This window comes from Abramis brama (genome assembly GCF_963993115.1).
Source record: "Abramis brama genome assembly, chromosome: 4".
Lineage (NCBI taxonomy): Eukaryota > Metazoa > Chordata > Actinopteri > Cypriniformes > Leuciscidae > Abramis > Abramis brama.
Window position 1 is genome coordinate 28,963,764 of NC_139966.1, and position 26,681 is coordinate 28,990,444.

The 26,681-nt window shown below is 38.4% G+C and overlaps 1 protein-coding gene and 2 long non-coding RNA genes across 3 annotated transcripts; all 3 read right to left on the reverse strand.

Moving 5' to 3' along the window:
• Positions 1-1,680: 1,680 nt before the first annotated feature.
• LOC311082037 lies at positions 1,681-2,847 on the reverse strand. Its single transcript, XR_014606090.1, has 3 exons — positions 2,670-2,847; positions 2,352-2,508; positions 1,681-2,253 (listed from the first exon to the last, which is right to left on the reverse strand). It is a non-coding gene; the product is annotated as an uncharacterized lncRNA (long non-coding RNA).
• Positions 2,848-4,612: 1,765 nt separating this feature from the next.
• LOC311080905 lies at positions 4,613-5,407 on the reverse strand. Its single transcript, XR_014605740.1, has 3 exons — positions 5,356-5,407; positions 5,180-5,273; positions 4,613-4,684 (listed from the first exon to the last, which is right to left on the reverse strand). It is a non-coding gene; the product is annotated as an uncharacterized lncRNA (long non-coding RNA).
• Positions 5,408-15,682: 10,275 nt separating this feature from the next.
• LOC311082122 (uncharacterized protein) lies at positions 15,683-19,706 on the reverse strand (the record flags this gene model as incomplete). The annotated part of the gene is made up of 6 exons (XM_084112864.1): positions 15,683-16,377; positions 16,604-16,808; positions 17,089-17,236; positions 17,323-17,516; positions 18,369-18,497; positions 19,557-19,706. 5 exons carry the CDS (start codon positions 19,704-19,706, stop codon positions 16,722-16,724), a joined length of 708 nt encoding a protein of 235 aa, XP_083968990.1. The 3' UTR covers positions 15,683-16,377; positions 16,604-16,721.
• Positions 19,707-26,681: the final 6,975 nt, after the last annotated feature.

Genomic DNA, 26,681 nt, shown 5'->3' on the forward strand with positions numbered 1-26,681 from the left:
CAACCACAGATAAACATAATTGGTTTTGATGAGAAAAAAAAAAAAAACCTATACGAGTGTGGATTAGAACCCATAACGTCTCTGGTTACTCACGTAACGGTAGTTCCCTGAGAGGAGGGAACGAGACATTACGTATGGGGAAATCCATTTTCCTCGAAATGCTGAAGCCTGATTTGAATAACTCTTTTGCTTGCAAATAGCCAATGGTGCCCGCGCCCTCACCTGATTGGCTGACAGCCTCCAATATAGATGACATCGGGCACCAAAAACCTCAGAATCTTTTGACTGAACGAGTGCTATTGAGGCTAAAGGCTTTTCACACGGCAGTCTACGTAATGTCTCATTTCCTCCTTTCAGGGAACTACTGTTACGTGAGTAACCAGAGATGTTCCCTTATCGAGTCGGTCCCTCAACATTATGTATGGGGAACATATAAACCCCCCGCCGTGTGGAAAATTGGCCCAGCTCGATCGAGCCCCTGTAGATCACAAGCACTGATTACTCAGACTACTAGCGCGCTAGCTCTAGGCAGGGTACCGGACCTCAAAACCAAGAATGCAAAGAACGGACTTGTGTTCTTGGGGAGAACGCTCTTGCTAGTTGTTCTTGGAAGAATGAACTCACAAGGTGACGAGCACACAGAACGCTGCTGACAGTTTGAGACGATGTGTTCTTGCTGGTATTGCACAATAATACCCCCGCACAGACGCCGTCTGCAGTACCCAAACATAACGAGAATTTTGACGATAACAGCCAGGCTTTATCGCCCAAGCCTACCCTCAGCTCAAGGGATTACTCTACAACTGTACAATACAATAATGTATATTCATAACAATAAAGCAACGCCTGTCTCCTTTCATTCTGCTTCTGTTGTTTGTTTGTGTACATTACATCACTAGCCAACGGAGGGAAAAAAACGCCGGTAAAGCGCAGGCTATTGTTTGTCGTTCAAGTAGTCTATTGTTTGGAGAAGATCAAATACTTCAGGTTAAATAACTGTTAGGTCAAAGATGGACCGGGCAATGTTAGCAGTCACCATGGGTATACTTTACCAAGAAGCAGAAGAGGAAGCTGCTGAGCTGAGAAGGCGTCTACAAATGAGGAGAACCAGGATGAGGAGGAGGAAGATGGAACGCCAATATGCTATTTTAGCATTTGTCTCTGATTATGTACGTACATTATCTTATAAAGTTGACTTAAATCAGCAATTAACTTAAATAATAGTGGCAAACAATGTGATCAAGTAGATTGAAATGTTAAGGTATAAAACTGGGTTCTCAACAGGGATACTGTACCCCTAGTTAATATAAAGCCAATTTTCCATCACTCAGTATTACAATTGTTTACATCAAGCTACATTTGATCATGTTGATTGTGCCCCCCAGTACCATCACCTCCTCACAAAATCCTAGGGGAGAACCCTGGATGAATAGGAAAAATGACTAGTTTATAGTTTCTTTATCCAATAAATTGGGATTAGGTAAATAGAATAGCTTGTTTGAGTAGCTTAAATTACAGTACGCCCTGCACTACCACGACCAAAAAAAAGGTTCACACTCACATTTGCATTTGCAGATAAAACAACTCAGGAAAGCATTGTACAATAAATCAAGTAAAGTTTATTAGTACATCTGTAGCCTACATAATTTTAAGAAATACATATAACCAGACTAGAAGGAATGGAACAGCCTTTTTTAATGATTGGCCTTTCCTTGCTTCTCACTCCTTGCTCCAATACCAAAATGATAGTAATAAAATATATATATGTGTGTGTGTGTGTGTGTGTATTTATTTTTTAAACAAAGGAACAAATGCCTTCTCGGAGGTATGTACAAATAAATAACTACGTGCCAATCCTCAGAATGTTTTTCTCTGAAGCTGACCTAAAACCTTACCTAAGACCTAAAAGGCTCTCCAGAGAAACCATCAACCTGCTGGTCCAGATGTTGCCTCGGCAAAAGCCACATGGATGGAGCCACGAAATCGAGGTGGCTGTCTGTCTCTACTGGCTTGCATGTTGCACCTCATACAGAGTGACAGCAGACATATTCGCCATACCGAGAGCCACAGTTGGCAGAATAGTCCACAGCATAGTGGATGACATGATGACCATTGTTCACAAGGTGATTCATTTCCCCAAGCCAGAAGAGATGGAGGAGGTCGGGGCAGGCTTTGTTCGCTTGGCTGGCCATGAGGCATTCCGCTGTGCGGCTGGAGCAATAGATGGGTGCCACGTCAGAATACTTCCACCTGCTGAACCACAAAAGAAGTGTTACTTCAACCACAAGCTCTTCCCTTCAGTGGTTCTCCAGGGTGTGTGTGATGGCAAAGGGAAATTTCTGGATATTTACATTGGCAACACCGGGTCAGTCCATGATGCTCTTGTCCTCCGGAGATCTCCAATGTACAAGGAGTCCCTATATCCACCAGCTGGCTTCTTTCTTCTTGGAGACGGGGGGTACCCATGTCTGCAGCATCCTCTCACCCTCATGACGCCATACCGCCAGCCTGTAGCGGGTAAGAATTCAGAGAAATTTTTTATTGGATTTGTTACTTTGCATTTGAAACACTACATATATTTTTACATTACCTGTATTTTAATCATCAGGCCAAGTTGAAGCACACTTCAACAAGCACCATGCCAAGGCCAGGAACATCATTGAGCGTACCTTTGGAATGCTAAAAACCCGCTGGTGAGCCATCTTCCTGAGGGCTTTGGAGATTCGGCCTCTATTTGCCCCTAAAGTTATTGCAGCATTCTGCATCCTCCACAACCTCTGTCTCTCGACAGATGATATCCTGGAGGAGGAACTTCACGATGAGGATGAAGTTCGGGGGAACGTTCCTGATGAGGATAGGGAGTTCTCAGGAAATAGTCTCCGTGCCAGACTTGCTGCACAGGTGTCTGCCCCTGGAGAGCTGCCTGCATGTCTGAGGGAGCATGATTACGATTGAGGGGACAAACCTGAGTGAATGCCCAGGGACAATAGATGCAAATTAGCTGCTAGTTAACTCTGTTGCAAAGTGTGCACTGTCCCTGTTAAATAAATAGAGAATAAATGAAAATGAAATGTAAATGAAAATGTTACCTTGAATTTTTTTTATATATTTATTTGTATCATTATATTAGTTAGACTGTAAAAATGTTTAGTTGATGAATAATTAAAAAAATACTGTGTATATGGTCATTGACTGTTTTTTTAAGCACACCTAGCAGAATGGCAATGACAATAGAAAAAAATACCTATTAAATCACCAACTATTTTAGTTGAAAAGAAACATGCCAAATTTGATGGCTGTCTACAAATAATATCAAAAAGAAGGCATGACTCTGACTGCCGTTGTAAGATTTACTTTCTCTTTCTTTTTTTTTTATTTGTCTTTCCTGCATATTACTACTTAATGTACTACAAATGTTTATTTAACTACCATCCAGACTGAAACTCAATTTCAAAAATATTTATAGAAGAAAATCCAATACAACAATCGTAAACCAAGAACATTACAAATAATACAGTCTATTTACAATTTATTTACAAGTCTCTCAAAGAGAGTCAAGTATCTCTCTGCCCTGTCAGAGGCTGCTCTTTCCCTTGCCTCTACCCTCGCCACTTCCTCCTGCTCTCTCTCTTCTTCCCTCTCTGCCTGCTCCTTCATAAATTCCAGGAGTGCCTCACTCATAGATATCATATATAAAGGCTAGATGTCTCGTGCGTGCTGCTGACCAATGGAGGTCGACGTCCGCACACGGTGGCCATCATACCACAGGCAGCTCGCTCACTCGTAACATGGTGCATGTACATTTAAATAACCATAACTTGCTCAATTTTCTACCGATTTTCAAACGGTTTGGTTTGTTATAAACGTCAGAGATGTAGCTATGACACTGCATACATACACTGTATACATATGAATAATTATAACATACATGTTTAAGCAATCGGAAGTATAGCCACGTTAATAACATTTGTAAGAAACCAAACCATTTGTAAATCCGTCAAGATTTCAGCGAGATAAGAGGATTTGTGTGCATGCTGATCATTCACCTTAATTCACAGCTTCACTGTGACAAGATGGCCGAACGGTGATGCCGGAAGTGACTGCGCCATAAGACATCTAGCGTTTATATATGATATCTATGTCCTCACTGACCCTGGCCATCTTCCTTGGTGTCGGGTTGGCCCGTTCTTTGGGAGGGGCAAAGGACGGAGAGGTGACAACGCCACCTGTAGTGGCAGTCAGATTTGCTGACACTACCAGGGGCGGACTTATTGAGTGCTGCCCCTGGAGTGCAGCATCCATCAGACTGTACCACTGCCAGGTAGCAGCAGTCACCCCACCTGCCTCCACCCCTTTCCCTGTTGGAGGATCCCTAAGTTCCTAAAAAATAATGTATAAATGAAAACGGTGAAAACTGTTATTGAACATATTTGTAGTCCCAAAAAGTTTCCACAGTTTGAATGGTTTCACAAATGTTTGTTGCAATGCTATCCTGTATAAATTCCCTTCATGTCAAGTTATTTTAAGTTAAGTTATTTTAAGATATCTTGCAATAATGATGGAAGTTAAAATACTGATGCCAAAAATATAATATTAAGTTACCTTGTATTTTTCTCTGAGGTTATTCCATTTTTTCATAGCTTGTTTGGCTGTGATAGCCAGGTCAGACTTGTTCACAAATACTCTGAAAAAAGCAAAAAGAAGAGAGGACAACTTAAACACAATTACTAATATTACTACTAACAATAATTATTATTTGTATTACTGTCACTCCTCTACTCCCAGGATGCATGTACTATCATACAGTTAAGTGCAATACTGCCTCCATATAACTTTCTGCATTCATATCATAACCAAATCATAAATGTCTCCTGTACTATTTATTTTGCTTGTCACTAGTATTTTGCAGTGTTTCATACCACACTACAACCCACTTTAAATCACATCTATTCAACAGACTAAAATGTAACTTACACAACTTTTATTAGATTATTAGTTTTATATTTGCTTTCTTAGCTTTATAGTATTTATTTGTTTTCTTTCATTTTGGTGCATAAAACTCTTCTGACAGGCTGGCAGACACAACCAAACACACCAATCGACCAACTACCCCTAGCGTACAAACCTTTTAATATAACAGTCTGTAGTACAAACACAGATTATGCATAACGTTACTCACTCCCATCCATTTTTGGAGGAATTCCTCCGACCAGTGAAGAGAGCCTCGTTGGCCGCTCGCCATGCAATTAATGCTGCGGTTTCCTCAGATGTCCCTTGGTTTCAATTAAAATGTTATCACATTATTCAGAAGGCAATTACATAATAACAGCGGTACGAAAAGTAAAACTTTCTTACAGTTGTGGGTCTGGCTTTCTTCTGCCATTATTGCTCTGTCGTCTGCTGTCTCTTGACTGTGGGGTAAAACGAGTCTGTGAGCTGCTAAAGCTAGCAGGCGCTTACGGAGATTCTCACTTCCGAAAACGTTTGAGCACATTTTCGATTCGCCATAAATTTTCGTAAAAATGCCAATATTTGAAATCTACACAGTTGATTTCTCGCATCAAATGTTCTCAGAAGTGAATTTAGTGATGAAATAGCGTACGAAATTGTAGATAAACGACTTACTTGTATTGACTGCCTCTCCTCCTTCTTCGAATGCCGAAATGCATGCTGGGATTTTTCAGCCGTTAAGTTCACACAAGTTACCAACCGATGCTTCCTCTGTAAAATGGGCGTGTCAAGAACACTTCCGGGATTTTTAACCGTTCTTGCCAAAATGCAAACTTGTGTATTGGGACAGTACTTGGGCAGCGACTGATGATGTTTCACAAGTCCACAAGAACACAAGTACAGACAAGAACGCATCTTGAGAAACGGCCCTGGTCTAAACACCCAGATGTATTCTGGCACAGAGCCAACTCAGCGTCAAAGTCAGCAGTATCTCCCCGAACCTATGGGGGGAAATGCAGCAAACATGTTGGTGCTTTGAGAATATTGCCAGCTTATGAACGCGGGCATAATAAAAGGGGCCACATAATTGTTAATGTGAATATATCAATCGCAGCTATTACTGCAGTAACTTGCGCTGTCTATACGACCTGGTTGAAACCATGGTAGAAACACGCGCCAACCAGGGTGTGTCCTCAGGTGACTTAGTCATCCAGTGGCTGCTCAGCTCTCTCCTCCTGCACTGACAGAACATGTGGTGTGAATGAGGGAATGTCCAGGTTGTTATTACAAACGTGTTGTGAGATGACCAGCCTGCTGCGAGACAAATGTCCTGAATAGACATGCCTTTTGCCCAAGCCCATGACGACGCCAAACTCCTAGTGGAGTGGGCGCGTACCCCTATTGGGCAATCTGTTCCTCGGGAAGCATAAGCTAGTTGCACAGCTTCCACAATCCAGTGTGATAGCCTCTGCTTTGACAGCTTTCTTGGTGCCCACGTAGCAGACGAAAAGCTGCTCTGAAGCTGGAAACTGGCTAGTCCTGCTCACATAAGCACGTAGCACGCGCACAGGGCACAAAGCGCGCTTCTGTGACACTGAATTGGTGTCTAGTTCAGTGGGACAAAACGCTTGAATTGCAATCACCTGGGCTTTGAATGGTGATGAGAGCACCTTCGGTGTGTAGCTGCGTCTGGGTATGATTCTGACCATGCAATCATCCGAACTACATACATTTACTGTTCACTGACAGGGCATGCAAGTCTCCCACTCGTTTCCCGCAGGCTAGCATGAGCAGTAGTGCCGTCTTAACCGAGAGCGCTTTAAGGTCGCTAGATTCGGCTGGCTCGAAGGGTGGGTTGAAGAGCACACTGAGCACTAACGATAGGTCCCAAACTGGCATCTGGCAAACACCTTCCATTTCCGAGTGTATTAGCGCCTCGTCGAAGGGGCTGCCTCTGCTATCGTCTGCAGCACTCGCTGTGATACTCCGCATTGATCTGCCACACATGTAGGTCCCACAGACAGGAAATTATTTTCCAAAAAAGACTCAGAGAGTTAAAAACCTCTTATTAAAGTCAGTAAATCTTTTCTCTTCATCCTCCTCTTTGGCAGATTCCTCCCGGAAGAAATAAAAATTTAATTTGCAATTTTTTCGTCTGGTAGGAGGAATACCAGATCTGATCCGGAAGGGCCGGTGACTGAGGCCATAGGAAGAAAGCTGGTGAAGAAAGTGGGAGAACTGATGGACAAGTCCTCATTTAAAATTAGTGACGACATTATTAGTGGTGGTGTTATTGATCTGACCAATCGCCTCATCTATGGCATTATACCACGGCCACGAGGTTGCCATTTCCTCCCCGTTGTCTCTGACCCAGTTGGTGGGTACTTCAATTCCTAGAATGAATGAATGTGTGTATAGTTATTTTTAATCACTGTATATTATATATTAAAACACAGATTAAGGCCTTGCTTACATTGTCACTGAAATGTGACCCAATTCCGATTTTTCGCTCACATATCGGATGTGTTCTACACTGTAAAAAATTCCTGGAAATTTACATGGAAATTTACCAGCAAAAATGCTGTCTTCATGTAATAACAGCAAGATGCTTTTTTTTACAATGCATTATGGGAAGACTTGTTCACTTCGGGTTGCGTGGTCGACCAACAACAGTTTGTCACTGTTATTTAACAGTATTATACCCTATTTTCGTCCAATGTGCACAAGGCGGCATTTTGGATTTATCTGAATGAGGTAGTTTTGCAGTGATTTATTATTGTATTATCTTCAAATGACCTATTACTTAAATATAACATCTTAAACATCTAATTTGATGCCTCCATTAAATTATGTGTTTTAACTAGGCAAATAATTGATCGACCGAGTGAGATTGAGCTCAGACTGCCGTCATACAGCCGTCTTATCACACACACAGGTAACAGGGTTTCTGCAGGTTTCAGTAAGTCAAATTTAAGACCTTTTTAAGACATTTTAAGACCATAAAGATTGCAATTTAAGACCTACACGATGCATTATCCAAGTTAGATTAGAGTATCTATCTATCTATCTTGGATTATCTGACGTGTGTGAGAGAGAGGGAGAGGTAGATATTTTTTAATAGAAAATTGTACTTTTGCATATTATACTGTAAAAACACAATTATTGTACAGAATGAAGTCAATTCAACAAGTTTTATGTTCGAAAAACAGTAAATAATAAATTGATTAGCATCAATATGCACTTTTTGTTTACGTAAACATTAAAATGCCATTAAAAATGATGGCCAGATTTTAAAAGAGTGTCTTGCAACATGTTATCTACTAACATGTACAAGTTCAAATAAAGTTTTGACAAAAAAGGTTTTATACAAAGATAAACCTCATATTTCAGCCTTTAAATAATTTTCAAAAAATCTAATTACTGACATTTACACATTAGCTTATATTTATTAGTAGTGTTTGGGTGCACCCCCATCCTTCATGTTGACTGAGCTTTCAGTGTTGTTATGGAAAGGGGTGATTGGTTGGTTCCTGTCACATGACCTGCGGTGCGTTTGCGGCATTCTGAAAAGTTTAGATTTTTTTAATCTCGTTGCGCCTGGTAAAAAAATTAGCACGTGGCTTCAATTATGAGCGCGCTTGCCACGCGCCTACATTTGAACAAACGCAAAAGACGCGATATGTGAACGGCCTCTGGCGAGCTAGCTCATATCAAGCCACAAGCTATTGGTAGCACGCGAGCGACGTGTTGGTGACCCCTGCTAGAGCTCCGCTTTGTAGGCTACAACTCGATACTTTTTTGCTACTTTATAATAACTTTCTGCGGCCAGCGTTTCTGGAAATGAAGAATCGTGAGGGTAAACACTTTTTAAGACCTGACTAAATGAAATTTAAGACCTAGGATGAAAATCTGTCCGTTTTAAAGACTTTTTAAGGCCTTGAATTGAAAGTTCAGAATTTTAGACTTTTTAAGACCCTGCGGAAACCCTGGGTAAGAATCCCTAATTTTCATTCAACTTGCATATTTTACCAAACTTTATCCAAGTAAAAGATGAATGGGAATGAACGAAATCAATAGTTTTTTTTTCTTGTGTGGTAAGTTAATGTTAATGTGCGCATTCAGTCCATTACATGAGAGACATTTTTTATTATCTGCCGGTGTAATTTGCTGCTCCGCGCTTATTTTAATTGCCCTGTTATCAAGTACTTATAAAATAACAACATATAAAGATCCAGTGAATCCTTTGTAATTTTAATTAGAAGCCGGTTAATGAATGGGTAAGATTTGCACGTACACTCAAAACGCGTTTGTACTGTCAAGTATGCAAGTGAATTATGAAGGTTGAGTTTTGAATTATGAGTTTTTATGAAATGGGCACATGTGCAAATCTTTTTTGTCAGTAAATGGTAAGTGAGGTATGAACAAAATTTGTAATTCTTGTCTAATTACTGTAAACGTGCCTATGCAAACCGCTGCTGGCTTGATCGCAGAACTATAAGCAGCATGACAGCGTCTTGTACTGCATCTGTTTCAGCCATTTTATAATGTATTTTAACGAGAATCGATGGCTTTGGTAGTTATTAACTAGAGAATCTATCTGTTCTTTACAATGTGGTGCCCCTGTGATCTATGTGAAACACATGAAAATACTAGGGGTGTCCCCGACTATGGATTTTCATAGTCGAATCAGAATCGTCAAGTCTTGCCTATAGTCGACTAATAGTCAAATCATGTGTATGGGGGCGGGGCTTTAACATTTCAAAGCCGTGATGTACAGAAAATCACACAAAGATATAGAAGAAAATGTATAAAAAAACATTTTGGATCAATAAAACTAAAACTAAGAAATAACATAAATAACTCAAGAAAGGCCACACAGAATTTTCAACTTTGTCTTTTTAACTGCAGAAACAACAATAAATGCTAAACTGGAGTGGCAGTCTTTTTAGCTAAAAATGTTTACAGCATCCAAAAATCAAATTAGAACAGGCTGAAATTTTTTAAAATAACTTGTACCCTACCTGATCGAGAGAACAAATCCAGTCTTTCACTCTGTCTGTGTCCGTTGGAGTCTTTTCAAATTGTGTACGCGGATAAATACATTCTAAAACTCTTAACGTGAAAAACGTTTAACGAATTATGTAAAGAAAACGCTTTACTATATGAGGAACACATATTCTGGGTTCATCTGCTTATCTGCACATAGTGTGGTTTCTTAATAAAATGTGTACTGTGTAGGCTACATGCATTAAGCCACGTTAAAGTGCCTTTTAAGTGTTTTAAAAGCTTTTTTCACATTAAGCATTTTAGAATGTCCCGTGGAAAACCAACAATTGTTAACGTTGGCCTGCAGAAGTGCAATCATGTTTTTCCTGATGCTAAATCCAGCCGTGGAGAATATCCTTTCTGAAGGTGTACATCCACACTTTAGATTTTCTTATCCCAGACATTGTTAAAGATTTAAATCCTTGCCGCCAAGACGCTCCTCTGTCGGTCACGGATTAAAAGTGAAACTTCAATCTGTCACGAGGTGTTTGGATTTATTCACGCATGTTAAAAAATATATATTAAAAGCTTCTTTCTTTGCACATTTTTATATACAGCATTATCATAATAGGCTGAATATTAACGTATTGACAGAAAACCAGTAGTTCTAAGTGAAATCAGACATTGAGCGACCTCATATAGCCAAAGTGGCATGATCCTCGTTTCATAACACCTCTGCGAAGATTCGACCGTGAGATCGGTAGTCCAATCAGGCTCCTCCAATCGAAGCATCGAATCTTTGACTATTCGGGGTCACCCCTAGAAAATACACAGCAATGTCTCAAATATTGTATTTCGTTGCTGCATACTTAACTGTAAAAGGAAGTTTAAAAAAAATGCAGGTTTGAAATCTCACGTGTACAGACACCATAAAGGATATAGGGCAGAAACCACAATGTGCACTACGCTTTCCTTGGAATGAGTCAAATATTGATTGTTTAGAGCTGAATTATTAGAACGCAATTATATTTGGAACATTAGAATATAGGCTAGCTATTAATCCAATAAAGAATCCAACGATATAAGATATAGTGGCACGACAACCCCATTCTTGTGATATCTTAATAAAATATCGAATTTCTTATATATTTAAGTGCACACCATCAGTGTAATGTAATTGTACACCTAATAGTGGTTCTCAAACTGGTGATCATGAGCCACACTTGACATGTTATTAACTATCATCTGACAAGCCTATCATCAAATAAGACTTCGACCAACAGAATATCAATGCATAGCGCATTATATTGTATTATTTCATGAATGTTTTTTAAGTTTAAAATAGTTTTGTGTCATTAATTTTCTGTGGGAGGGCGCACGTGTGTGTGTGTGTGGGGGGGGGTTACCACCAGTACTTCTGGTGTACTTTACTTACTTACATTTATAAGCAAAACTTTTTCAAGACGCTTTTTTGACTGTCAATATTTTAATAACAGCATGTGATTTTCTGCTTTTCTGGTCCATGTTTACTATACTGAAAGTTATCAGACATAAAGTTATACAGAAATCACATATTTTTAAGTTTTTGTCTTTTCCTCACTCAGAGTTGCTCAGATCCATAGAAGACTCCTACGTAGAAGCTTTAAGAATACGAAACATTTGCACTAGATGGTAGGCATAGGCTACAGTGTGTATGGTTACTGTTGCAGAATATAGTAATGTAAAATGACATGTAATTTTTTTTTTAAAAAGTTCTTTAAATCGGATAAATAATTGAATATACATTTACAAACATATGCCAACGTATTGTAAATGTCTCATTTAAGGTCAAATGGTCAAAATGTCATTTATATAATCATTTAAGAAATAATGCAGTACTGTATGGTCATAATAAACAATGGTATAGCTATTATTTTAGTCAAATGCTTTATCAAAGTATTGACGTAAAACGACCTCTAAGCGGCGTACTGGCGCTATCGCACGTCAAATGGATGTAATGTGAGTATGTGACACAAGGCGGTTATTTTTGCTTAAATTGTCGTGGTTTCTTGTCGCGGTCCTGCTGCAAGTTTAAGATGTCTTTATTGGGAACAACAACCTACACATTCAGAAGGGGCAGTTTGTCTGCAGTACTTCGAGGGGATGACATTACAGTGGACAACTTGGCGAGAATTTGTAAGGTTTGTTCTCGTTAAACTGTTTTAATCTTTGATATTAAAAGACAACCCCCACACACTATTTAAATAGTAAATAAATAGTGAAATATAAATGACTATTTTTATGTACAGGTTTAAAATGTTTTATTGGCTAAATGCTGAGAATAATATGTAGCCTGAGTTTAAAAATCAAAATCCAGTAATCATGTAGGACTGGAAAAATAACCAACTCTTGTTGGTTAAAAGTATGGATTAAATTCATTATGCTTATTGTGTTGTAGGCCTATTCTGATATTGTTCTGTTCCCTTGATTTCTCTGTAGGTCTCTCAGTCAAGTGTTTACTTGATCAATGATCAAGGAGTTTCAATTTTCCCAGCTTCATCTGGATTCTTTAGTTGTGTGGATCTCATGAATGATGGGGGTACCTTCCAGGTGATGGGTGATGAAATGTGCGGGGCATTACCAAGCCCAGTCACAACCCCATTTCACCCAAACCCTGGACAGAGTAGACCTCGTTTTAGTTTTTCGAGATCAGCCACTGCTACAGCTGCTCGCACACCCCATCCTGCCACTAGTCCATAAATGTACCAAAGGTAAGTTGCTACCTATTTGGTAGATTACGGTTGGTCAGCATTGTTAAATATAAGAAAAACATACTGGATTTTTTTTTTATTTTTTTTTTTTATTCAACGTTTTCACAAAAATCCAATCTCTATTTAAAATAAAACAATTAATGAAACCACAATGTGACCGTTACTGACATTCTTCATTTAATACTTGCAACCTATGTTTGACAAGATAACATCTCTGAGTCGTCTATAACCTGTAATAGTACTACAGTAGATATGTATTAATACAAAACAACAGGACACAGAAGAAGCTACAAAACCAGAAACTAAAATAATTAACCTAAGGTGGTGAAAACCAACAAAATCTGACAAAGGATGCAAAGAACATAAGATCTTAATTAAAATTATCAAGATAAAATACACATTAAAGTGTATCAAGAAAGTGTTTAAGAAAAGGAAACTTTAAAAAAGTCCAACAAAACTGATAGATATGACACAAAAATACATCATTTTGCTCATGCATACCTGTTGCTGTTCCTGTATCTTAATTGGTAGGGCATTCGTTAGTAGCCAAGTTTATGGATGTGATACTAAGGGAACACACATGCTGATAAAACGTGAAGCCTGAAAGCACTGGCTTTGGCTCAAAGCGTCTGCCAATTGCAAAGATGTAATGAAAAATATTCCAATAGTGCATTGTACGTGTGTGTTGAGAAAAAACACATTACAAGAATGTATGAGTCTGGTTTCTAGGTTGCAGAAATGAACAGTTAGCTCAAATCATTTATTTATGTTGCAATTTCAAAGCAATGTAAATGTCAGTGTTTAGAGTATGTATAAAAAAGTGTTAAACACAATGTGCTTGTGTCTGTGTTTTCACAGGCTATTTTCCTTGGTCAACTTGAGGGTGACAAAATAGTACAGGACAAGGCACTGGTTATCCCCTTTGAAGAGTCTGAAGCCTGTTTGTCTACTATGGCAACAAAAGTAAAAGAAGCCCTTGCTATGGGTGCTGATGAAAACATAATTTTAACCGATAGTCAAGGAAACCTACTCCTTGATACCCCTGGCACTAAAGGTTTGTGGTTTTAGGTTAGAATGAACATTGAACAAGTTTATTATGATATTCATTACATCTCATTAACATGCACGTTACAACTTAGTTTATTACCATTCTGAATTTCATTATTCTATTTACCCCCTCTGTCACAGGTTCTGCTTATTGGAAGCAAAGCTCCAGACGCCTTTTTGCTGTCAAAGAGGATGTATTTGCAGAGATGGGAAGAAGGAAAAAAAGAAAAGTAGGGTAAGTTCATGAATGCTCTCACCAGAAGAATCTAGTCTTTTTTAATCTTTTCATATATTCATGCAAATAAAAATCGAAGTATTGTAGCGATTAGTCTAGTCCATAGACTGTCATTTCTTATCAATCGACATCTGTGATTTTATGTACAAGTTAGGATTGGACTAGATGTACAAAACAGACCATTAATATATATTTTTTTTACTGAAGAGAATTCTTTGCAGTTCACTCAGCAGAAGTTAGCTTCAACACTCCTTGGCTGCTCTGATCCCACAATCAATACAGCAATAATTATACTTTAACAGAGATCAGTAGGTTACGCCATTCCTCCAAGTTTCATTATTCTGATTTGTTAAGCCCATGGAGACATTGAGAAACCGCATGGTTAATAGATGAATGCACATTACATTAATTCACTTTTGATCTCATAAACATAAATAAGTAATTTCAAATCAGGATAAAGATTAGTAAACTAATTAACGTGGTTAGAGAAATTTGTTTTACGTACATAGTTTCTCATTTTAATCCCATCCGAATGTGCCAAGTCTGTTATTTCTTGCACAATCTCTATAAAAATTCTGTTACAATTTACATACTTTTTGGCAAACTCACTAATACAAAATCACTGATGTCAGGTGATAAGAATTGTAACTCAAATGTTGTTGAAAACAATGTCTAAATGTGGTTTGAGATTCTTCTGTACATCTGTTGATTGTCTTTCAACCGTTAAAGGCAAGCTTCTAGACACGAGGGATCAGAGCTCTTTGAAATAAGAGACAAAATTGAGGAGGTCCTTCTTGCATCAGAAGGTTTACCAGCTGTGTCAGCCAAGCTCAGGGAGCTGTGCAAGCATAGTGAGGGCATCACAGAGCAGCAAAGCGAAATTCTGAGGACCTCATTTAAGTGCAGCGTATACAGAGGCAAGTAATCACCCAGACATCACACATACATGTATTTAGATTAAAAGAGCAACCATTCTTTGGTCCATGGGTAAGCACTTTCATATAATATTGCCTATAAATGGTAAATTGACTGCATTTATATAGCACTTTCACAGACCAATGACCACCAAAGCGCTTTACATTTTGCCTCACATTCACCCATTCATACACATAATATTGCCTATAATCTATATGGGCAGTATGTAAGGGACAGTGTTGTCATTTGGTCATTATTGCAAAATAAACCCCAAATGGATGATCAGGATCCCAACAAGTGATTTATAGTAGCACTGATGTCAGTTACCTGGATCATTAGTCTGACACTTAGGGGTGGTTTCCCAGAAAGGGCTTAGATTAAGCCAGAACTTTGCGTTAGTATTATTAGGACATTTAAAGAGTTTTTACAAACTTGCCTTACAAAAAACATTTACAGGTTGTGTATATTGAAACAAAACAATGGCACTGAAGATATGTCAGTGCAAGCTGTTTTCAGTTTAGACAGTTCTGACATACATTATAGTCTGGGACTATGTAAACCCTGTCGGGGAAACCGCCCCATAGTTTGTATATTAAAAGATATCTGACTGCTGAATGTCACAATTGACCATCAGCATCAAACGTCACAAAGAGCTGTGTAATAACATCCTGTAAGTTTTCTTTTATTGAATTAAAGCAAATGGTATTTTTAAACTGATTCTCAATTATGTATGTATTATGTTTGTTACAGGAGTGATGGACAGTCCTGTGCTGGCACACTGCTGTCGCAGTTTGGTTGGTTGTCGACTATGTGTCGACGTTATTCTTCAGCAGGGTCAAGGATGTGTTAAATGTCGGTCTGCAATTACAGGGGAATCCCTGGTGGCTGTAGCTGGCCTCTCTGAAGTGCTAAATGTAATCAGGGCCATAGAAGAGCAGTTCAGTTCGGTTTAAGATTGCTGCTGTGGTAGTTGTTTCAAATGTTCAGTTGCTACTAGAATAATATTTTCATTGTTCTCTTAATATGGAAGTGCATGTTTGAATGCCACCAGAAGAGTTATTTTTATTTTTATTTTTTTTATTTTTTTCAGTTAATATAACTCTTAATATAGTATACAGTTCATGCTACAGTATTTACTTGACAAGATCAGTTTTGGTAGTCAAGGTAGTGGTACAAGATAAAGCAAGTTCTATGCACATCTTCTTTTAATGTTAATTAGGTCAGTCACACAGTCTTGGTAATACCTGTAATGCTCATTTACAGTGTAGTTGAATACATTTCCAAGGTCAAAATAAAGTGAATTAAACTCTGTCTCTGCCCTAATTTTGTCCTCTTCAGACTGAAATGGGTCAATGCCAAATGCTGATGGAGTGGTCAAACTGTTTCCCATTTCCTGTCTGTATAGCTCGGCAGCTTCTGAGGCCCTCGGCAGCAGTTGCTCTGAAATTCTTGCCTTGCAGCCATCTCTGGCCAGCAGATTGGGAATGCCTTTGCCTATAAATAGAAACATTTGAATTGTAAGGACAAACAAATACTGTAAGAACATCCTACCAGTCTTGCAGAGTTCAGGTCCTGCCTTGCTCTAACACCTACTGTAACTAATTGTCAAGTAATTCTGAAGACCTTCATTAGCTGGTTCTGGTTTAGGTTTGGAGGTTAGATTAGGGTTGGAGATTAAAACACAATTTTAGAAGTGATGTCAAAGCAATATCTCACATACCTAGAATATTATGGCTATTCCATGCCTGAACAAATCTCTGTACCCCAATCTGACTGATCTCACATGTAAGATTGGATACACAGTATCTGGTCAACCCATCCTCCACATCCAAAGCCTCCTAGTCAATCATCTGAATGAGTGCAGTCTTGATTGGAAAATTGACCCGCTTATTGACTTCAGGCCATATTCTCTCTACGGTGTGGTTCTGTCGAGTAAAAGAGCATTCCCACAATGTAAAGCACAACTCAAATTAAAGTATAAAGTACAAAATACACTTTCATGTTAGTTCATTACAACTTCTGATTTTTAAAATGTATTAGTAAATGCTGAAATCAACAAACAAATATAAATAAATGCTGTAGAAGTGTTCATTTTTAACTCATGTTAGCCAATGCATCGACTAATGTTAACAAATACAACCTTACTGTTACCAATACCAAACGTACATGTCATACAAATGATAATAAAGAATAATTAAATCTCACCTTAGTTGATGTTGTCTGGAGGTAAGGCAGTCGTTGCTGGTTATGCCTATATTCTGACAAGATGTCTTGCATGAAGAGGGTTAGATAAAACTCTCTACCATGGTCCACTCTGACCTGATCCCACATCCCATGGGAAAGGACAGCATTTCTAGAAAAATAAAATATAATTAAACTTTGATGTTATTGAGTGTAGCAAAAATATAGTAAGATTAGAGTAGAAAATCTTAGACTTACTTGTACACCTCTTCATAAATTGTTAAAATGTTTTTAATTGGCATGGTAGAATGTCCAACAATTTTTTTGCTAAACCCATCAATGGCTATGACATGGGTCACACCAAACATGCACAGTTTTTCGTTCTGGTCCATATGCAGTTTGTGACCCACATACTCAGCATTATATGGGACAGGATTTAAATTGCGTGCACCCTGAAACAAAACAGATTTAATTAGGTTACATATAGAAAGTATTCAGCCCCCAGTTTTAGAAGCACTGGTGTAGAGAGACTATGGGGCGGTTTCCTGGACAGGGTTTAAGTCTAGTCCCAGACTAAAATGCATGTTTGAGCTGTCTTAACTTAAAACAGCTTGCACTGACATATCTTTAAATATATGATTTCCATTGTTTTGTCTCAAGATGCACACCAATAATGTTTTTTTGTAAGGTATGTTTGTAAAAAACTACTTAAAAGTCCTAATATATCTAAGGTCTAGTCCGGGCTTAATGGAAACCTTGCCCAGGAAACCAACCCTATACCTATCCTGCACCCATGTCATTCTCAAATGTAGGTTTTATCTCTACTTTTGAAAGTTAAAGACTAAATAGACATTTATGTATGATTATGTAATGTTTATGCCATCTCAAAGAAGCACAAAATCTCTTTCTCGGACCTTTACCATGACTGTTCCCTGCTGGTGGAATGATCTGCCTAACTCAACCAGAGCTGCTGAGTCCATAGCCACTTTCAAGAAACGGCTGAAGACGCTTCTTTTTCGCCAGCACTTGATCCAGTAATACTAACACTTTCTCTACTACTCTATTCTATTCTGTTCTATTAAAAAAAAAAAAAATTCTGCGTTAGATTGAACTGTGAAGGGTCATTGCACTTGCATATTGTTGTCCTACTGTTAGTTTAACTGCTTCTATTGTTCTCATTTGTAAGTCGCTTTGGATAAAAGCGTATGCTAAATGAATAAATGTAAATGTTTAATAATTTAGATGCTAACACATGATGATTATTTTTAATGATAATTGCTTTTTACTATGGCACCCAAGTCTACCTGGCATCGAGCTTGATGATAAGGTTCATGCATCTGTGCCAATGTCCGGCCCACTCGGACCTCTGATGCACGAACTCCTTGTGCAGCAAGATAGCCCGTCATCATTTTACGTCCGTAATATGGTCCAGTCTGTACACACAAATAAGTAAAAATTAACCAATAATAGTTACTTAGATACAAGATGATTACATAAATGTAAAGCAATTCATTGCAAAACTCAATTTCACTTTTTCAAGTGGTAAAAATATTTTCAGATGTTTAGGCATATTTTTAATAAATCTTTAATAAATGTTTCATCTAGATATATCTTAATTGTGGTAATTGAAAATTAATGCAATGCAAGTAAAACCTTCATTAAGGTCTGTCCCTGTTAATTTTAATGGATTTTATTGGTTAATCAATTAATCATTTGGGCTTTAAGTTTTAAACAGGATAACAGCACATAATGAATATGTAAACCTTTCATCAGTACTGCCGATGTATTTGGAAAAAAACAACCATGTAATAAACAACAGAGACCTTAATATGACAGAGGTTGCCAAACTAAAGTGCTCACTACATTCTAAAGAAGTGAACTATCAATTTTATTAGACTTTAAGCCAGTATTTTAACAGTACAGTAGTATACAGTTGATGACATTTCTTAAATATTACGTCATTTTGTTTCAGTTCTTACAGTATCAAGTAGGCTACAGTAGTGTACTCACATAAATGTATTAAACTTGGTAGATGGTTGTACTATGTCTACACCGATCGCGTTGAAAAATCGTAACTTTCCATCATTGAAAGTCAATGGGAGATTTTCCAAGTTTTGATCAGCATTTTTAAGAAAATCCATCAGTTAGAAAAGATCAAGTCAGAACAGTCTGAAGGTCTGTGCCGAGTTTGGTTGTAGCTTTAAAGCTCTAGGAAGAGACACAGTCAAACTTTTGGCTCAGAAGAAAATAATAATAATAATAATAATGTTTAACGGGAACGTTATATACAATATCAGTAAGTTGCTTTTTCAAGCCAAATTAATAACAGAGGGCATTCCTCCCAGAATGGCGGCGCCGCCCCAGCATGCAACGCAATGTGACGTAGGTTCACATTCTCTATTAATATACAATAACAAATTTTAATTGAACAACTCCCTGTAGCAAGAGTTTTAAATATTTGTTCAAATAGTAGCGATAAAAAAAACCCTCACCTCTACAACAGCTTGCGAAACCGCCAACTCCAGCTCGTCTTCGGAGATGCATTTTCTTTTAAGGCCCTTTTCAGAGCGGAATTTCCGGACATTTCGCTCTGAATTTCCCCTCTGCATACCAAGCTCTGATAAACGATATGAAATTTCCATCTTCATACATGCTCTTTATAACGTCTTCATAAGCTAATAAACTCATGGTAACGAGCTACTGACTAAGTAGACTGCATTTAAATTACGCGGGTTACATCTGCGGTTTACGTACTCTATGCACTGCGCGCCCCCTTCGAATATCCGGTAAAATCTCAATCGGTGTCTGGGCGGAGCTTATATGAATATTCACGAGTTTCCTGTTTTGTGTTAAAGCGCCACTGAAAATATTAGTGTAACGTTACTCTCTCCTATGATCACATAAAGTGATTTCGTCTGCGTTTCAGCGTTGAATGAAGTTAAGCTTCTTTTTTTGATAGCCTACTGTTGTAGGCTATTCTCAATAGTTTGTACACAGTGAATATAATTTAATGATTACAGCTTCTGATTTGTCAGTGGCCTATCGTTTGTAAATGAGCCAACAGCCATCGTGTTTGTTTGTCTGTTTTAATTCTAATTTGCATTGATGGTCTTTTAGTAGGCTAATTTCATTTGATGACTTGTATGAATGTATCTGGTGGCATAATAAAGTTTTAGTTGTGATTATTTTTTGTTTTTCTCATTTCATAGCATGCATAACTTCAAGACATAAGGACATGTATTAATGCAAATAAAAAAAATCATGATTTGTTGCACTTGTGTTTGCAGTGTAAGGTGTATTGAGCCAATCAAATTATTATTATTTTTTTTTTTTGGTGCAGTCAATTAGTATTAAGTGACTACATGTATTCAAATGCAATACCCAAACTATTGCAAAGCTGATTTTATTGCATTTTATGGTGTAGGCCTACAGAGATATTTATTGGCTCAAGTCATCTTGTCTGGAAAAGAATCAAGGTTATATTACACATTATATTTGTTTATCATGTTTGAGAACCAATATTAGGTTTAAATCTATGTTTATGGACTTTACAATTATATTACACAATGGAGGTGTGAACTTAAATATATTAGAAATATATATTATCGATATTTTATTAAGATATCACAATAATGGGGTTGTCATGCCACTATAGCCTATCTTATATCGTTGGATTCTTTATTGGATTAATAGCTAGCCTATATTCTAATGTTCCAAATATAATTGCGTTCTAATAATTCAGCTCTAAACAATCAATATTTGACTCTATTAATACATAGTTCCCACAGGCCAATTAATGTCACGTGACCTCCCCGGAGACGCCATCTTTGAGGGCAAAAGCTGCTGTGTTTACAATGTTTTACCATACTGTCTATGAGTTTTACAAGCAAATTTCGAATATTTCTTTCCATTTATAATGTTACGAAAATCATGAAGAGACAAAGTGACAGAGATTATAAAGAGACTATTAACACAAGACAGAGAGAGGTACAATGCGAAAATTTCAGTCATAAATGGTGTGGATCCGTATGCGCTAACAAAGGAAGCACTGAGCACTGATTATGCAGCAGATACAGTATTATCATGTGTATCATTATCTGGTATTGGCTAGGAGTTTTAATACATGTGAGCAATTCCGAGCCTGGAAATATGTGCATGAATATGAATATACACGGTAATATACACGGTATGAAAATAAATAAAACTAGCGTGCAAATTAATTAATGTAATGCGGAACTACTTTATACGCGGGTTCTTTAGGGACATAATCTGAGATTGCCGTGCTGGAATGTGTGTGTGTGAGTGTGTGTGTGTGAGTGAGAGAGAGAGTCGCGGGCGCGATCGAACAGTGGAAACAATGTTGTTTTTGTATGTTTTTAATATCTCGTCATTTTGTACATACAGGACATAATTCAAACTGCAAAGTGTTAACTTATATTTGTGTACACTCGCAATAAAAAACAACAAATTCTTGCGTGTTTTGAGGGAGTTTCTTTCCTGTTTATCCTCGCCAGCCATAACCTCCGTCGTTGTTCTGACAAAAGCTTAACGTTAGTCTTCTCACATTCATGAAGTCTAATGACGGGTATACTGTAAAATCCAAATTTAACTGAACCTCCGACACGATTTAAACATCCATTGACCCAGCAGGAGATCACCATTTTCACTTTTTATCACGAAATTAACTCGCTTCAGCTTCTTCTACTATTGTTCTGCCCACAGAAATGGCGCCGGGTCGGCAAATGCTAAAAAACTAAATTTAACTGAACCTCCGGCACGATTGGAACATCCATTGACCCAGCAGGAGATGACCATTTTCACTTTTTAATCACAAAATTTCCGTTTCAGCTTCTTCTTCTCATGTTCTGCATTGTAAGAATGTTGTGTTCTGCCCTCAGAAATGGCGCCGGGTCGGCAAATGCCCGTATGTTGTGACGTCATGTGGGAACTATGTATACCTGTTTGCGTGAACTTTAACTTTGAAATTTTTGAACTGGTGCCCCGCCTCTTACTTCTTAACCCTCTTGCTTTATGCCGTTCTATGGTACCGTGCTGGGAAAACAGAAAATAACATTGTGCTTTGCGAGTTACCCATCGCGTGTCGTAAATGGGGTGTACCACAGTTTGCTTTGCCGATTGCTAGACGTAGTTGGCAAACGGTTTGCCAGAATATACCCTGACCTTTGACAATAGATGTCTGCCACTCCTGCTGACCTCGAAAAGATGGGTAACCTGCCTGTGAGTCCTCGTTTGATCCTGCTTGGTAAGTATATCATATTAGACATGTCTGCAATTTGTTTCACTTAAACAAGGCTCACACAAGTTTTACTATTATGAAAGGATTCACATTTATGTGCTTCATTCTAGAGTTTACTGTCTTTGAATCATGTTTTGTTGCACTGTGCTGGTTTGAATTTGAGGACATTTTTATTCATCAAAGCCAAGTTTGAGTCTTTACAACACAATCACTACACTTTATTTTATAGTAAACTTTTTTTCCCTCTCGGAAGCTTGCTTAGCGTTAAGTTAAAAACAGACTAAAACAAGCTTTCCTTTTCCTTTTTTTAAATTTTTATAGAGATATTGTAGGTTTTGTTATCTTGTAAGACATGACATTGTGTGCCTTTTTTTAGGTTATAAAATAATGTATTAATTTCTCACTACCTTTTCTACACCAAGCTCTCCAGAGATCCTAGAATAAACATTAATTTATCCATTCCTTTATGGTCCAGGTGATAATCCAGGGCAATGGATGAAATGATGGATGATCAGCCTGGAAGGCCGAATAATCTGCGAGGGTGTGCAGCCAACTTTTCTCTCTGGACTTGCTGCATTGTTCTCTTTGTATTACATCTTTAATTTGCAGTACCAAGAGGAAGCAGCATCCACACTGGAATTCCTTCAAAGGTAACAAGTTTGTACTTATTTTATTTATTTTTAATTAATTAGTATTCTTTTTATTTATTTTTAATTGTTAGTATTAGTATGGTGACAATGTAATAGTTCACCCAAAACTTAAATTTAACCACCCTCAAGCCATCCTAGGTGTATATTACTTTCTTCTTTGAGCCGAACACAGTCGGAGTTATATAAAATAATACTGGCTTCCAAGCTTTGCAATGGCATTGAATAGATCCCGAGTTTTTGAAGCTCCAAAAAACGCATCTGTTCATCGTAAAATCCATACGACTCCAGGGGGTTAATGAAGTGAAGCGATGGGTTTTTGTAAGAAAAATATCCATATTTATAACTTTTATAAACTATAATCACTGGCTTCCGGCAACAGCCGTACGCGAGTTCATGAGAGAGTCGAGTTCCGGCAGAAGAATGACCTCTGACCCGACATATGAAATCTTATATCAAAGTCCTTTTCTTTCAAAGCGTCTCTTTTTAGACTTCTAATTCATGACCGGCATTTTGTGTTTTGCTCTATCCTCTGCACTTCCGCGTTTGTCAATTCTAACTTAAGCTTTCGCTATGTCTTCGCCATATGTCCTACGTCATGCGTCAGGTTAGAGGTCACCCTTCCGCCAGAACTCAACTCAATCATGAACACGCATACGGCCATGCCAGAAGCCAGTGATTATATTTTATAAAGTTATAAAATACAGATATCTTTCTTACAAAAAATCTTTTCTTCAGAAGGCATTTATTAACCCCAGTGGATTCATATCAATTACTTTTATGATTGATTGATGCGTTTATTGGAGCTTCAAAAACTTGGCACTGTTCAGTGCCATTACAAAGCTGGGAAGGATATTATTTAATATAACTCTTATTGTGTTTGGCTGGAAGAAGAAAGCCATATACACTTAGGATGGTTTGAGGGTGAGTAAATTATGGGATAAATTAATGTTCATAAGTTTTATACTGTAGCTGTCAAAACGGTATTTAGCTGTTAATTTCAAAAACACTAACACACTGTATTTTTACAGTATGATGCTGGCAACCACAGCTGCCGTAGTTTACCGTTTTTTTACAGGATTATTTTTTACAGTGTAAACAGGAAAAAAACGCATGCATTTGGATATTTCCAGATCGGTTTCAGGCCTCATTCATATGTGGAAATAAATCAGATATAAATCAGATATGTGCCAATGCAACTGTCAACCCCGATGTGCATCTGCAAAGGGACGGATGGCCCGACGAAACGTGGACAAACGTTGACACAACATAACAAAGGAATGTGGACAAACGTTGACACAACATATCAAAGGTTGGCTTGCTCATCTTAAAATTTCGGACCCACTGCTCTTAAAGCCCATCACAATGTGCCCCCACCAGTCCTGAGATCTCTCTTGCACACAATAACTGAAGCATATGCGCAATGATGATGGCCCTTTTCGTCCTCCTCCGCCTCAAAATCATGGTGATGTTTGGCGAACTTCACAAAGGCTATATCGCAAAGCTTGCATCAAGCATATTTCATGTTTGTCCATCTGTGCAAGAACTCCCTTTAACCATGCGCGATGTTTCAGATAGTATGGCTAGTGTAAACACATGAATCGGATATGGGTCACAATTGAAAGAATGTGTAAACGGACGATCGAAAAAATCGGATAAAGGTAACAAATCAGAATTGGGCATCAAGACATTGTGTAAACGAGGCCTAAAAGGGCTATTTTATTGTACTCCATATAGTGGACACACAAGCTGATAATATAATGTCTTACCTTGTACTTTTTTTCATGTTCTCCTACTTCCTAGATGCCTGCTGGACAGACACATTGCCCTCTAGCCCCATCTCTTGAATCACTGTTATGTAACATAGTATGGAAATGAGTTAGATAAATTTGTATGTAAACAAGTTACAATAGAAACGAATATTTGAAAAATGTAACAGCCACCCCAATAACTGTTAAAAATACTGTAATTTGTCTAATAATGACAAATGTGTGAATACTTAGACACATACGTAAACTACTCCAACGTTAGTTATAACCGTTCTGACTGGTGATGTGCAATGACAGTTGGGTTATCTTCGCTCTCCACTTCCTGTGAAGTGATGTATCGATGTTCCCTTATTCCCTATGCAGTTTGTAGTGCCCTTCGAACTGTACATTTTCGCTCCATTCGGATTGAAATCTCACTTAAGATGGCGGAATACCTTGTGAAGTCCACTTTACAGTCCACTTACGGTTGAATGGAGCGCACCTTCAGACAACCAATCACTTTCTTAGGATCACCATGAAGCTATTAAGCCACGCCCTATCAACCATTTAGAGCACCCTAGCAACTGATCCCATAGACTGCCAGTCAAAAAGATCAAAAGGGATATATTTGGATAAAGTGTCATAGAAACATGAGGGTGGGCTCGTTCAACTCCAGGCAGCAAACAGCCAATCACCAATCACCTAAGCCACATCTAAGCCACACCCTAGCAACCATTGTTGAGCACCCTATCAACCCAAACCCGAAGAGGGATATCTTCAAATCGGAATGTTATAGAGTAATTGCGTTTGCTTTATATCATTCATACTGACAAGCAGCCTTTGGAGTATCATCATTGGCAGCTGCCAAGCCACACCCTAGCAACCAAACAGAGTACCCTAGCAACAGTTTAGCAAAACCTATATATCTGCATCAGAAAATCGTATAGGCGTATGGGGTTTGGCTCTTTTGACTCATGCTAGCAAACATGACTTCCATCATGCGGTACATGATAGCAGTGAATAGCTACATGCTAATAGTGATTAGTCAGGTGCAAAATCATGTTAAGAACATGTTAAGAACTCTATAAAAAACTTCATCGTAACCATCTGTGACAACTACCAACCGCCTAGCAACACCATAGCAACCACCCAGAATTTTCTTCAAGAAATGTACATTCTAGTTATTATTATTAGTAGTAGTAGTATTAGTATAGTTTTCTTTTTGTCATCAAGATTACTGACTCGCTGCACCTTCACTCCCTCATCAACCCACACTATAACTACCTGCATCCCTCTCACCTCAGGGTCTGGTCTCGTCTATGCTATTACGACGTACAGACTACCTACCTGAATCCATACCTGTGAATAATCACCCGGATCGTCACGCCAGTATCCTGTCTTCCATCTGTCCTTCATCTATCGTCCAGTTCCAGTTCGCCAGTCATCTCAGCTCTTCACTATCTGCATAGAAACCCAACATCTACAGTCTACAGCCAGCCAAGTCACCATCAATTATCATCAGTCACCATCGCCTGGTTCCCGTTGTTGTCTCTACCCTCTGTTTATAATAAAACCTGTTTTGTATAACTCACCTGTCTGTTACCTTCTGTTGCGTGACAGAAGACCAGACCGCCCATATGGATGAATGGACAATGTTAAGTGAGCCACAACCTTTTGGAGCCACGACCACCCTTACCCCTTTTCCAAGAACCGGGTGCTAGTTCAGAGCCAGAGCTATTGCCAGTTCGGAGTTGGTTCGGCTGACGAGCTTTCTAAAAACCGGTTTACCTTTCCACAGGCTAGAGAGCCACCACAGAGCCAGATATTACGTCACTGTACACATCTCATGATGCCCAGCAACGCTAGCGCGGCAGCGCCATACACAAACACATCAGGCTTGTTAGAGATGGTTCGGCTTCTCGCAGACCGATCGGCGCATGACATCAAAGCACTGCAAAAGCGATC